The 14,220-nt window shown below is 48.9% G+C and overlaps 1 protein-coding gene across 6 annotated transcripts; it reads right to left on the bottom strand.

The window, feature by feature from the left end:
• Window positions 1-982: 982 nt before the first annotated feature.
• Window positions 983-12,828, bottom strand: CHAMP1 (chromosome alignment maintaining phosphoprotein 1). 6 transcript variants are annotated; one of them, XM_037377078.1, is made up of 2 exons: window positions 12,454-12,828; window positions 983-11,203 (listed from the first exon to the last, which is right to left on the bottom strand). In XM_037377078.1, exon 2 carries the CDS (start codon window positions 4,633-4,635, stop codon window positions 1,765-1,767), a length of 2,871 nt encoding a protein of 956 aa, XP_037232975.1. In that variant the 5' UTR covers window positions 4,636-11,203; window positions 12,454-12,828; the 3' UTR covers window positions 983-1,764. The 6 variants fall into 6 exon arrangements, with proteins under 6 accessions (XP_037232975.1, XP_037232981.1, XP_037232980.1 ...); XM_037377084.1 differs by having other exon boundaries at window positions 983-4,695; XM_037377083.1 differs by lacking the exon at window positions 12,454-12,828 and adding an exon at window positions 11,853-12,159 and having other exon boundaries at window positions 983-4,695.
• Between the last annotated feature and the right edge of the window lie 1,392 nt (window positions 12,829-14,220).

Here is a 14,220-nt window from a genome sequence, read left to right as displayed (position 1 = left end):
TGCACAGCAGTGAGAAATATCCATCAGTACTGAGACACTGAACTGTAAAGGTGACACGACTTCCAATTCAAACAAACCTCTCATTTCTTCCTTTTATTCAAATAGCATAAGGCATCTTTTTAACCAAATGACTGTGCCAAGACTGACAAAACGACAGGAGAAAAGCAGCTTTTCTATGAAGTTCAGTACACTAGCAGAGCCTCACTAGTCAAATGCTCTTTTTCAGATGTATGTACAGTCACTCCTGGGGGTGGGGAAATAATTCTAGAATTCTAGTCTGGACACCATGAAAGGAAGTGAAGGACACTGGACTTAGCAGCATAACAACGGGTTTGGTCCCGTGCGAGAGAACCCTGCAAGGAAGCTTACTCTTAATAGGCAGCACTGAGAAGTCACTAAAGAGAAGAGCTTTGAACGCTTTTTTCCTTCCTTTCAGAAATCCTCTTGAAACACAAAAGGTATCAGGCACAGGCCTCAATCAAATCAATCTGAAGCTCTTCGGTAGGAGCTTACACCTGGAGACTTTTGATTATTATTTATTTAACACTATCACCCTCATATTCCAAGCCAGTATTTACAACAGCTTAAGTCTAGGCACAATTTTTAGCCTGAAGAGAAGGAAACTTTCCTTGCGCTACCTCCACTGCAAATCTATACTCCTGCTGAATTATAAAGTACTTGTGGTTTTTCAACAGTTAATATGCAAATAGCACAAAAGCAAGCATGCTAAATAACAGTGCATAAATTCCTGTTTTCCATGTCTTCCCTCGTTTATGTCTGATGAGTTTTTCTGAAGCTGACAGGAAATTTTGACTAACCTTGCTTTCATAGGCTGATGACTGGCAAGATGAAGTATTCAGAGCAGACCCTGCAGGATAATTTTGCATCTCCTGTTGCTAAAGATACTTAAGAGACAACATGTTGAACATGAAAGGTTTTTGTTCTTGATTTGAGGAAAAAAAAACCCAACAAAAATGGCCAATGCCTGTTTGGTTTTCTTTTTATTGTTAAAACATTAAAGCATGACATTTCACCAAATACAAGAAATTTAGGGATTTTCTGATGATAAAAACATCTGAATCATCAAGAGAAAGTGTTGAGCTATACATAGTCTGGCAATAATCCATCAATTTAACGTATATTAGTACATGCTTAAAACATGGCCAAAATACAGAATCACAAAATAAGTACCTTGGATGCTTCCAAATCCGAGACAAGTCAGTCAGAGTGCAACAGATTTCCAACAAATGACCATATACTCAGTTACAACCTCAGGGTGGAATTATTCCAGAAGGATTAGCAGTTTCTCATGCCTGGCTCATTCACGTTCAATTTGGGGAGAATTTTAGTTCTGAGAATTTGATAAAAACATTTTGAAAAATACAACATTTAACAAATGTGAAAAAACAAGTTCAGTCTTCACAGGAATATATGGATTGCTTGTCACTCCAGTCCTTAATTGCCTGTATGTTTTACAAATCTTTACAAAACTAATTTGTATCCATTTTGGTTTCAAAAACATAGTACATCGGAAAAATAAAATATGACTCTACTGATGGGTAATACAAAGACATGAACACGTATTTAAAATTACTTTTGAAAGTAGATCATTTCAGTAATACAGCTATAAGACAAGTTAAACATAGTACAATAAACCATGCATCTTCTGACTTGTCAGATCAGCTAAACTACTCTGTTAACATACAGCAACACTTTTGAACACTTCTGTAAATTCAGCTTTTCTAGCACAAGGGAAAAAACAGATTAAATCTGTTCTTCAAGAGGTTCAAAGCTGTCCAAGTGTTTTTTAGGTGTATCATCACTATGACGGCTTTGGCAATGGGTTAAGTGTTTCTTAAAGCCTCGGGGAAAATTAGATTCAAAATTACAACGCGGACACTTCAACAAACTTTGACCATGAGCAGCAACATGGTTTTTAAGAAGAGACTCCAAGAGAAAAGCTTTGCCACATATTTTACATTTGTATGGGCTCTGAACATTATGCTTGTTAACTAAATGGTGCAAGACGGCACCTTTTTTCATTGCACGACAGCAACAAATTTTGCAATAATACTTTCCCTTGCCACGCTTCATGTATTTTGCTATTTCCTCCTCAGAGATGAAAGCCTCCTTCTCTTCAGTAAACTGCAGCACGCACTGTGGCTGCATGGGAGTAGTTGCATCTATTTTGCTCTCTTTGCCGTAATCAGATGACTCCATATCATACTGCTCTTGGTCACTGTTGGATTCTTGCTCCTTTATCTCCATTGAGTCCATCTCTGTTTTTCCGCACTCACTGCTATTTAGTTCAGAGTCCGAGTTCTCCTGGTTTTCCTTCTTCGGCTTCTTTTTTGGGCATGAATATAACATGTCTTCTGGTGATTCTTTGGCTAATATTGATTGTTCATCCTGTGAGAATAAATCATCCAGTGGTTTCTGATCATCTAAACTGTGAGAAAGAAAGTCACTCTCACCAGACTCACTAGGTGTCTGGGGCTCGGAGGAAAAACCTGGAGCAGACTTGTGAGACTCGGAAAACAGGATGTTCTTCTGGATTTCAGAAGGTACAGTAGTTTCAGCATGTCTCTGGACATCAGAGGATAAAGCAGCAACAGGCTTCTGCATCTCAGAAAATACAGCATGCTTTTGAACATCAGGGGAAACAGTAGATTTCTGGGAGTCGGTAAAAACAGCTTGTTTGGGGGTCTCAGGAGAAACAGAAGGAAGAGGTTTCTGGGACTCAGTAAATAGGCCATGTTTCTGAATTTCAGGAGAAGTAGATTTCTGAGACTCTGGAAAGGAAACAGACTCCTGAACTTCAGAGGAAATGGGGGCGAGCTTCTGTGCTTCAGAAAATAGGGCATGCTTCTGGACTTCAGAAGAAACAATAGCTGCTTTCTGGGCTTCAGAACACAGGGCATGTTTTTGGCCTTCAGCAGAAACAGCAGAAGTAGACACCTGATTCTGGGGCTCAGAAAAGACAGCACGTTTCTGGACATCAGCAGAAACAGCGGGATTAGACTTACGAGACTCTGGGAACAGAGCTCTTTTCCGAGGTTCAGGGAAATGCGCCCGTTTCTGAACCTCAGACGAAGCAGCAGAGGTGGATTTCTGAGTTTCAGAAAAATACATAGACTTCCGGGACTCAGAGAGTTTCCAAGAGTCAGGAGATACTGAAGCGCCAGGCTTACGGACCTCAGGAAAGAAAGAGGGCTTCCAAGAGTCAGAGGAAACAGTGTGACTAGACTTCCGAAGATCAGGAGAAACAGGGGGAGAATGCTTCCACGTGTCAGGGGACAGAACAGGTTTCCAGCCTTCAGGGTAAACAGATGAGATGGGTTTCCATGGCTCAGAAGAAACAAGAGTAGACTTCTGGGATTCAGAAAAGGATGTAGATTTCCACGAGTCAGAAACAAGCCTCCTAGGTTCTGGCGACACAACGGGGCCAGGCCTTCGGGACTCAGGGGCAGACCTCCGGGATTCTACAGACACTGACATGGCAGGCTTTGGAGCCCAGGGAGATACCGTGGAAGACTTCTGCACCTCGTGAGGTGTGGATCTCCACGGCTCTGGGGAAACAGTCGGACCAGGTCCCCATGACTCTGGCGAAACTGCAGGAGGTGGCCTCCGGGTTTCGGGTGAAGAAGCAGAAGCAGGCCTACGCATTTGCGAAGGATGCCTTCGGGGCTCAGGAGAGCCAGCTGGGGCATACCTTCGTGGTTCAGGGGATACTGCTGGAGTGGGTTTCTTTGGCTCTGGTGACACAGCTGGGGAGTATCTGCGGGGCTCCGGAGACACAGCGGGAGAATGGCGACGAGGCTCCGGTGATACAGCGGGAGAATGGCGACGGGGCTCTGGAGACATTGCTGGTGAATGACGACGAGGTTCTGGAGACACAGCCGGGGAATGCCGACGAGGCTCTGGAGACACAGCCGGGGCTGGCTTCTGTGGGTCAGGGGACACAGCAGGAGATGGCTTCTGTGAGTCAGGGGACACAGCAGGAGATGGCTTCTGAGAGTCAGGGGACACAGCAGGAGATGGCTTCTGAGAGTCAGGGGACACAGCTGAGGCTAACTTCTCTGGATCTGGAGATGTGGCCTGGGGTGACTTTTCTGGATCTGGGGACATGGCCTGGGCTGACTTCTCTGACTCTGAGGAAGTTGCCTGAGCCGACTTCTGGGGCTCTGGAGACACTGAAGATTTCTGAAGCTTGGGGGAAACAACAGGTTCAGATTTGGGGAGCTCAGGAGAAACAGTAGGTTTGCGTGACTCAGGGGAAAGGGTAGGCTTCTGTGGCTCCAATGCAACACTTTTTTTGGAGGAATCTGAATCTCCTTCTACCTGTTCTTTCTGCCCCTCATTCCATTTCTCAGGTGCTGCATGCTGTGCTGTGATGTGGTAATATACGTTGCAATACATCTTGCTGGTAAAGAAACATTTGTGGCAGTGAAACAGTTTTGCACTTTTTTGATAAAATATAAGTTTACCCAAACCGGCGGCATCCATTTCATCACAATACTCTGGGTGTATGGTACCCATATGAATTTGTATGTTTTCATAGTCCGTTCCTCTGAAGCTGCAGTGATCACACTCTAAGCGCTCTGTGGTTTTACGTAGGATCTGCAACATGTCCATTTTCAATTGTCAGTAACAGTTTTCACAGCACTGCACCTTTTAAAGAGGAATCTTCAGTTCCTGCAATAAAGGAAAAAAATCTGTATATTTAGTTGTCAATGTTAATCATTCCTAAATAACTGCATGTGCTTTTTTTTAAACACACACACACACACACCCCTTCGTTTTAGAAAGCGTAACTTTTGCACAGGTACTACTTCATAAAGAAATCCAATCACAGGTGTCTCCAACTTCTGCAAGTCATTTTACATCAGTAGAACTTGAACAAAGCTACTTAACACAGGCCTTCCTAACTAAGTAAAACAATCTGCAAGCAAATGATAAGAACCCAGGTAATGAAGAGCTAGGTTTACGTTTCCTTTAATAAATGTGACTTGCTTTCTCAGTTGTCTTCCCAGATTTTAAGTGGTTTTATTTACATTACACATGTAAACTGAAAACAAAAAGTACTTTGAAACAGTGCCACTGCGATAAAGCCATTTCAAAACCACACGTTCACCATAAAATTTCAAAACAAATTAGCTGGTTTTGACAAAGACAGAAAAAATTTCAAGGAAACAGCAGCTTAAAGCCTAGCCCTGTTTTTGTCTGTTAAACACTGTTTTCCTTTCACTAATTACATGAAAAACAAAAGCTGCTGCTCATAAAGACTTTATCCATTATGAAAAGAATTTTTCCATTCCATTATTTCATGACAACAATGACAACAAAAACACCATTTAAGAAAAAAAATAGCAGTGACTTTTTTTCCAGTTGCTGTAGTTGACAGCCCTCTGTATTCAAAACATTGTTTGCCTCACCCAAAGAGAAAGATGGAAATTTCTCAAAATTACTGGGTTTGCAAGACCTTAAAAAAAAACAAACCAAAACAAACCAAAACCAAAAAAAAAAATCCACAAACCCCAGAAATACAGAATCTCAAATGCAAATAATTTTTAATGATATGGCTAGATTCCACTATTTCCAGCAGAATTTACCCCGATCGGTTACTGCAATAAGCAGAAAACCAAGTCTAACCATATTCTGTAAGTCATTTTCACATAAATGTGGGGGGTATCTCTATGGGGAAAAGGAATATTTAGACATCTATGTGAAATGCACATAATCTTCTTGTAGGTTCAAATTAAATGTTGTTACATGATTATCATGCTAAGCTATCAATCTGATTTTGGGGGTCTTCTAAGACACTGTTTCAAAACACACAAAAGTTTTGTGTAATTTTAACATTAATTTTCCTGTCTAAATATATAGTAGTCTACCAATGAATCTAAACATATGCATCCAAACCAAGTTTCCTTAATTTATTCCTAAAGCATTTTTACCCTGGTTTCTTATGGAAATGAGGCTTACACAAACACATTGCCCTACAGTCAATGTCAATCAAATTGGACAAAGCAACCCAATCTCATTTCAAATTTCTACGAGTTTCATGAAAATCAGGAACTGAGTAGAGAATAAAAGAAATGCCTCCAACGAGTTACTGGCTCTGTTTAGCCTGTAATCAATCAGTACATGAATGGTCAGTATGCAAATAGTCTTAAAAGATGCAGAACAAGCAGTGTCTGATTCAGCTTGTAATTGGGGGAAAAGGGAAGGAATTACAAATACTACAACGGTGAGCTGCTTTGGGTTTGGGGCAGGGAGAATATGAAAGCAAATTAACAGTGCTGCTAAAGGATGACACAGATACAGGGGGGGGGGGAACAGGAAAGAGAGATTGGCTGAGGAGCAGCGGGGACAAACCGCTAAGAAATAAATGTCCACTAGCTGAGCTGCTGCTCATGGAACAACTTCTTTGCAGGCACTACGCACAAGCACTTCACATTAAATCACAGGAATATGTAGGTTTCCAATGGGAAAGTATGACGTGACCACAGACAGAGCTTTAAGAGGGATCCTGCTTTGCATCTGTAAGACAACTGAAGAGCGTCCAACCACAGGCTAGCTACACGAGTCACAGTTGCACTGCTCTACAAATAGTGAAATGGAAGAACCTTTGGGGTGTAAGTTGTAGCTCCCCAGCATTATCAGCAACCATACAAAAGACACATCAAAATGTAGTCCACACCGCAACCAGTGTTCACCACAAAACACTTCCCAACATCTTATAACAAACCTTATATTCCTGTAAAAGATCAAAACAAAATGGAAAGATAACAGTAGTCTTCAGTGGCCTGCAACTATGCAATAGCAAACAAATTGTCAACTGAAAAAAAAACAAAGCAAGCCACATCTTAACACTGCAAAAGACCTAAAAGTCTTTATGAATGAGGGTTTATTTTTTGGTTGGGGGATTTGGGGCGATGGAAAGAAAGGCAGATTTCAACTTGAAAGCCAAAATTCTGAATTGATCATATGAGCTAAAGAAATACATTTTTTAACTAGATCACAGAACATAATTAGGACAATAAGGTCATACAGCACTATCACATTTTCATGATTGAAAGGGAATTTGCCACTTCCAAAATTGGTGGTAATCCTGAATTTGTCCATCTTATTTTCCCTAGAAAACCAAAAAAGGCTTTTCCAAACTGAATTTATCATAGCTTACAACAGTTTACCTAACAAACTTTTTTACCCTCTTCATAATTTCTCTGCTCTTTACATGTCTAACTGTTGCTCTTTCTGCAGTTTTCTGTTATTCACTCCTCCCAACTACACTTCACCTCACCTCCCATCCTCTCCTTATATTCAGTCCTACCTTACTTTACATTGGATATTTCCATTTTCTTTCCAAATGCAACAGTGAGAAGAAAAGGTCCCTGGCTTCCTTCCAAAAATTGTACAGGTTGCTGCTAAGCTTTTTTGACCAGGAGGTTACTCTGGAAACAGAGAAGTTACAGGCACTTCCTCATTTTCATCTCCAGACATCCAAAGGTTGACATTCAAGCCTCTGGCATAAGAAATAAGATTATAGAGTTGGGGTTACTTTCTCTCACACTGCCATCACTCACCATATTTAATTTTGTAATTTCAGCACACTGTAGCTGGCAGTCACTGAAGAAACTGCCTCTTCTGTTGAAACCTCTACTGAACTGAGGCACGCTACTGAGCCAAGACAACTCTTTAGTACTGCAGCACCTTAGGCTGTGACTCCATGGAATAGTAAATCTAGTTTTAAAATAGAATACAAAACTTGAACAGTGCTGAGCCACTATTAACTCATGCTATCAATTCAAATTTGTTGAAACTCTTCTGCAGGAGTAAACTCTGAAATGTTGCCAGTTCACTTAGCACATATCTGAATAGCTAGTCTGTAAGATTCTTCCTGTCAATCCCTCCTGATCCCTTCTCACTTTGAGCTCAAATGCCACTGTCTCTGCATAGCTTGCTCTGATTACTGCCCTCCTCTATACTCAAGTTTGTCACACAGATAACGGTCTGCTTCACATTTCTCTTTGCTGTCAACTCCTGCATCAGAACTTGTTTCGCACTGGATCCTGCCTTGCCTAGTTGGGTGAAAGTTTTGAGAAACAGCATGTCACTGTTTTCTTAACAGGCCCACGTCAGCAGAGGCAGCCAGGCTAGAAACCATCTGCTCAATAACCAGGTCCCCATGGCTTTGGGCCTGCATGAACTGTGATGTAATCTGTGCTCAGTGGTATCTTTTTGGCAGCACTAAAATGATGGACCACGCTTCCTCTGTGTAAATGCTTTACTACAGACGCCAAAGGGACCTCCCTCTGCACTGCTCCAACTCAAACCCATAAAAAGGGTAAGGAAAGTAACTGGTGCGATCCATCTGGCAGGACGCCCCATGCATACTGCAGAGAACTTGACCAAATACTAAGTCCAAACATCAATCCAGCCATCTGAAGCCCTTTGAAGAAAAGTATGAATTTCAGAATGAAGATCCAAGTTGTCATGACAAGAGACAAGGTCCTGCATGCAACACAGCAGAAGGGAGATGGCCACTGGAGTATCTCTCAAGCCTGCTTGAAGACTCCTAGGAGAGACAAACAAGCTGCCTCCCATCCAAGTACGATAACTGCTGTGTAGGCACCAGGCCACTGTTTTGTTGAACACTTGCGAGACCCCACCTGTTTTGTAAAAAGGACACTTCAGCAGAGAGACCTCACTCAAACTCACAATTACAGGATATGCCATGCAACAGTGGCTACAGCTGAGGCTCGTGCTGCATGCCACTTTTAAGACTACCAAGCACACCGCAACCCTTAACCACTGTTTCTGTGTCCCCTCCCACTTTTCTCATTTTTCATGGCTGCACCACTGAGAAAACAAACACAGATAGTTCAACAAAACTGCTTACCTATTCTGAGAACACATTACAATTACAGCAGAAACCTGAAGCCCTGCATTTATGCTTGTCCTGTGTTTGCATCCTATCTCCACCTCAAGACAAAGTACTAAGATTCAACTAAGGAGCTGGAGTTTGCAATACTAAACTTTAGCTTAAGGCAGCCAAGGCTCATTCAGAGTCTTCCTGAGACATGAATATTTCCACTGAAATCTACCTGAACAGGTAAGTGCTTCTGTCTACAAGCTCATTATATCCACAGATATCAAGCAGAGCCAACAGCATCAGCACCAACTCGGCTCTTAGCTTCACTAAAAGTTTCTGCTGACCTGAAGTGACATAAACCAATGTCCATCACTCAGGTTAAATAAAAGCTGCTTGAACAGACCCAGAGATCTCAGCAGTGGGACCACACCAGTGTCTACTGCTGCTCCATCAACCACCTCTCCCCATCCCCCTTCTTTCATGCATGTCTAGAACCTACATACAAAGGCTCCTACCACCAGGTCTTTCCTCTCTCCGCAAAGATGCTGAAGATCCTTACGCCAATTCCTGTCCCCTATGTTGCAGTTCTGGCCATAACCTCCTCCACCATAGGAAGAAGCGAAAAACAGCTGAGGAAAAGGATCAGTAATGAGGACATATAGCCACCTGAGAAAAGAACAACCATCACTACTTTTCTTGCTTGATTCTCAGCATTCAAGAGGCTGAAGTCATAACTGGGTGGAAAGAAAAAGTACCCAAGAAGTCAGATGCAATGAGATAACTGCAAATTCTGAAGTCAGCTACGTATATTGCAGGGCAACCACAGAGACCAGTCAAACAGCATCAGCAATCTCTGTTGAGCTCTTGTTAGGCTGAACAGTAGGAGTGGCCTAAGCTAAGGCACAGAGCAGACAGACCTCCTGGTATCTTCCCAGCCAGCACTTACAGCCAATTCAGACCCAATTCCTGGATTCGGCATCCCATCACTCATGAGGATCCCACTAAAGATTAAGCTGTACTTCCTACAGCCTCTCAAAAACCTCCCAGTGGTAGAAAGAAATGTGCAGGAAATACTGTGTGCAAGAAAGAATTCAACCAGGGGATGGCACAACACCTACTATGGCAGCTAACAAGATGTCTCCACTTCTCAACTCCATTCCAATTTCATAGCTACACGTCTACTACTCATTTCAGGTTTTTTTTTAATAAACATATTATACACCCAGTGTTGCAACATTTAATATATCCCTGTGCTTTTCCTCTACAGTGGATAAGCTGTGATTGTCATGAGGCAGTGCCAGAGGGAAGCAACCAAAGGCTCAAAGCTAAAGATCTAGACTGCCTATGAGCACAGAAAATTACAGATCGCTTGTAGCATTACATGTACGAATTCAAAACACAGCAACAAGTAGTCTGTCATATCATTCTTCAAAATCAGACCATCTTGGTTCTCACTGGCAGAAGGATCTGCATCTCTTTTCCTCTTGATAAAGAATCAAGCCTGGTGAGACACAAACAGATAATGAGGACATGCAACACACATCAATGATGCCAGCACAGTTGGGAAAGACTTCAAGAAGAAAGTTCTCTATTTTCTGTGATTCCCCACAACCGCATTGGATTCCCTGTATCAGTTGCTACACAGGTAGGCTGGCATTTTCATAAGCCTTGGAAGTTTCTTGCAGGCAAGCAGTTCAGCCATAACCTCTATCAGCAAAGAGGGCAGATGGCAAAGTCAGCTCCCAGCACAAGCAAGCTGGATACAGCTGCATCACTGCCTCTAACAGGAGGAGATCCGGAGTATTGCTGTGTTTAAGCAAAAGGAAAAATGACATGTTCTTGCAGTGCCAATAAGTAAATGGCAGCCTGGTGGCAACATGATGCTTCTCTTGAAGCTACATCCCCATGTTGTGACTGACAAGAAACAGAAGTTTAGCTCCCAGAGGCAGCTGCACACAAAACGTCCTCACAGCACGGCAGAGCAGGGACTTCACAACACAAACAGCAGGTAAGGGGGTCACTTCCAATGCACTGTGAACAAGGCAGGCAGCGCTACGCTGCTGCTAATCCAGCAGCGTCCACAGGAATCTAAACGCATCCTCACAATTGAACTCCCAGCTACCAGCCAATCTATTTGGGCTAAGTTCTGTCAGCAACTATCGCTGAACTTAATAACTACACACCTAAAAAGGCACAAATACCCTGACCTGACCCCGCACTGAAATGGCGAGCTCCGCTTGAGAACACGTGAGACCCCAGATCCAGGCAGGAAACGGCTGTATTAACGTGGTTCCGTTTTGAGGAGAGGTTCAAGTCAGAGGAGAGCTGCAAAGTGACAACACTTGATGCATATGCAGATGACTTAAGAAACACAAAGTGAACAGAAATGCAACTATTTTCAAGATTTCCATCTCTGCTAAGAGAATGACAATTTTACACACCAACATCAGCTCTTAATCAGATCTAACTGTCTAAACCGTGGAGTAGTATCAATATACCTACGGCAGATTTGGGGTAGGAAACATTTCCATGTACTTCCGACAGGGCTAATGCCAAATTCATAATTCCACATAGCTAGCTTCCAAAATGGCCCCAGAAACCTCATTTCTGCAGTGCTGAACCCGAGCTAATGAAGTGCCACTGGACCCGCCAGAACACACAATCCAGTCGGAAGCTGTGAACCAAGGTTGTGAATCTTGGTGACACCCGGCTAAGAATTCCATTCACATTATCCTGAAAGCAACGGAGGTTCAAAAGGAGATTATGGAAGAGTGTAACTTCTAACAGCGCTGAACTGTTAACGCAACTCCCCCTCTGCACAGGCGAGCATTAAATCCGCCCAACACCTGCACCAGGTACTACAGGCTCCCGCAGCCCACCTCCAGGCTCCGAGAAGTGAGTGCGGTTAACCCACGCGAGCCTTCTCCGGCTCAGAGCTCAGCTCCAAACGCCGCCAGCAGCCCACTCGGCTCACCCGTCCCTAAGGACGCCGGCTCGCAGCCCAGCCAACGCGCTGAGCCCTCGCTTCGCTCCCCGCCGCGGTTGCTGTCATGGCCGTGGACGCGCCCGTGGGGGGCTCGCTCTCCCGAGCCGTCCCGCAAAAGCCGAACCGGCGCCGCGCTCCACCTGCTCCTCTCTCCGCCGGTTCAACTTTCGTTCGCCGAGCGGGTGCCTGCGGCCCGGCCTCCCGCAGGGCAACCGGCTCGGCCCGCGCCCGGCCCTGCCGGGGCCGCCCTCCCGGGGCCGGGGGCCGCGACGCCCGTCCATTCATCCCCGCCCCGCCGGGCGCCCCCCCCCGCCCTCCCCACGCGCGGCGCCGCCACTCACGCCCCGCCGGTTTTGTTCCCCCGCGCCGGCACCGACCGCCGCCGGCCCGCGCGACAGCCCCCCCGCCTCCCCCCGGCGGCCGCCCGCTCCCCCGGCGCGACGCCGCGGCGGGGGCTGGACAAGGGGAAGGCCCAGGCCCGGTGCCCAGGGGGAGGGGAGCGGGCCGGGCCCCGGCCGCCCGCCCGCCCTGTGCGTGCGCCGGCGGCGGGAGCGGGGGCGGCGAGGGGGATCCCCCCGCCCGCACTCACCGCTGAGGCACCTCTGGGGCGGCGGCGGGCGCCGGGCCGGGCGCACCCCCGCCGGTGGCGGTGACGGCAGCAGGCCGGGCCGGCAGCGCTCGCGGGCTCGGGCCGCACGAGGGGCGGGGAGTCGGAGGAGGGGGAGGGCGAGGAGGGGATGGAGGAGGGGATGGGGGAGGGGAAGGGGGGGGCTCCGGGAGGGGGCGCGCGGCCGAATAGCGGCCGCTTTATCGCTCCCCCGGGCCCGCCCGCCGCCCAACCGGAAGCGCCGTCGCTGGGCGCAGCCCCGCCCCGCCCTACCGCGAGCCCGTCGAGACAGCGGCGCGCGGGCTCAGTCACGTGCCGCTGCCCTGACGGAGGGGAGGGGGCCGCGGCGCCCGCCGCCCCCCCCGCCGCGCCGCCGGTCCGTCACGCGGCCCCCCCGGCCCCGCCCAGCCGGCAGGGGGCGCCGCCGCACCGGAGGGGCTCGCCCCGGCGGCTGCCCGGTGCCGCTCGCGCTGCGGGGGGGTCCGCCCCCGCCCGCCCGGCGCCGCGGCCGCTGGAGGGGGCGGGGCCGCCAGGCGCCGGCGGAGGCCGCTCGTCGCTGCCGTTTCCCGTAGCCGGCGGGTCCGTCGCAGCCCAGCCGCTTCCTGCTACCCCGCACCGTTAGGCCCCGCGGCGCCGGGAGCGCGGCGCCTCATCGGTGCTCCGCTGCCACAGCCCCGCGGCGGGAGGCGGGCGGCGCGGGCCGGGGCGGGCGTAACGCCGCCGCGGGAGCGCGCTGGGCCCGCGGGCCTCCCCCGGGCCGGGTCCGCGCTGCGGGGGCGGGCGAGCCGCGGGCGGGCGTGCCCGCGCGGTGCCCGGTGCCCGGCGGCGGCGTTAGCGCCCGCGGTGCCGGGGCACGGGGCGGTGACCGCTCCCCCGCGGGAGGGTGGCCGGGGAAGGGGCTTCCTCGCGGTGACACGACCCGAGCGGCGAGGCCGGGCCGGGAGCGGCGAGCGGCGCGCCACGGGCTGTAGCTCCCGCCGCGCTGCCCGGTGCGGCTTCCGCCGCTGCTGCCCGGCGGCGGCTGCGGTGCGGCCTCGCCGGCGCCCCAGGGACCTCCGCTGGGTGCCGGCGCGTGCCGCTGCCTGCCGTGCAGAGGGGGCGGCGGCGGCCCCCGCACCGCGCCCTGCGGCTCCTCGAGGCGGGGCCGGCGGCGGGAGGCGCTCAGCTCCCCTCCCCGGCACTCGGGGGCGGCGCTGCCGAAAACCGTGACCCGGGAAGGCCTCCCAGCCAGAGCACTGAGCCGTTCGCTGGCGCCGGTTCATTGCCGCGCCGGTGCGGGGGGTGCCCTGCCTCCGAACACGCACGCCGCGCCGCCCGAGGGCACGCGTCACGCGCGGGGAGCGCTCGCGTGGCCGCGGCACCCGCCGTTGTCATTCGCCCGCCGGGCCGGGGAAGTTCCCCGCGTCTGGCGCCCGCCCGCTGCCGGGGCTGCCCGGGGAGGGGGGCTGCCCTCCGCCGGGGGGCTGGCAGAGTGGAGGTCGCTGTCTGCTGTTACCGCGGTTACCTTTCCCCTACTTCCAACTAATTTTCTGAGGATGGCAGCACCTTAGCGGTTTGACTCGTCTTGCGGCCAGAACTTTTTCACCTGGAGACCTCTGTCTGCATAATTTACCTTACGGTGTCCTTACCTCGATCTGTTCTTTGTCTCCCAGGACTGACTCCCTTGATTAGAAGTCCTTACATTGATCAGATTCGACAGCTTGAGATGGTGTGGACTTGAGAGGGTGAAGCACTTGAGAGCTTGACCTG

This window comes from Falco rusticolus, chromosome 2 (genome assembly GCF_015220075.1).
Source record: "Falco rusticolus isolate bFalRus1 chromosome 2, bFalRus1.pri, whole genome shotgun sequence".
NCBI classification, from domain to species: domain Eukaryota; kingdom Metazoa; phylum Chordata; class Aves; order Falconiformes; family Falconidae; genus Falco; species Falco rusticolus.
The sequence above is the reverse complement of the archived record's forward strand: the minus strand, read 5'-3'. Positions and strand labels throughout refer to the sequence as shown.

Coding starts and splice junctions, on each gene's coding strand:
- CHAMP1 (XM_037377078.1), bottom strand. CDS start 4,635: ATGGACATGTTGCAGATCCTACGTAAAACCACAGAGCGCTTAGAGTGT.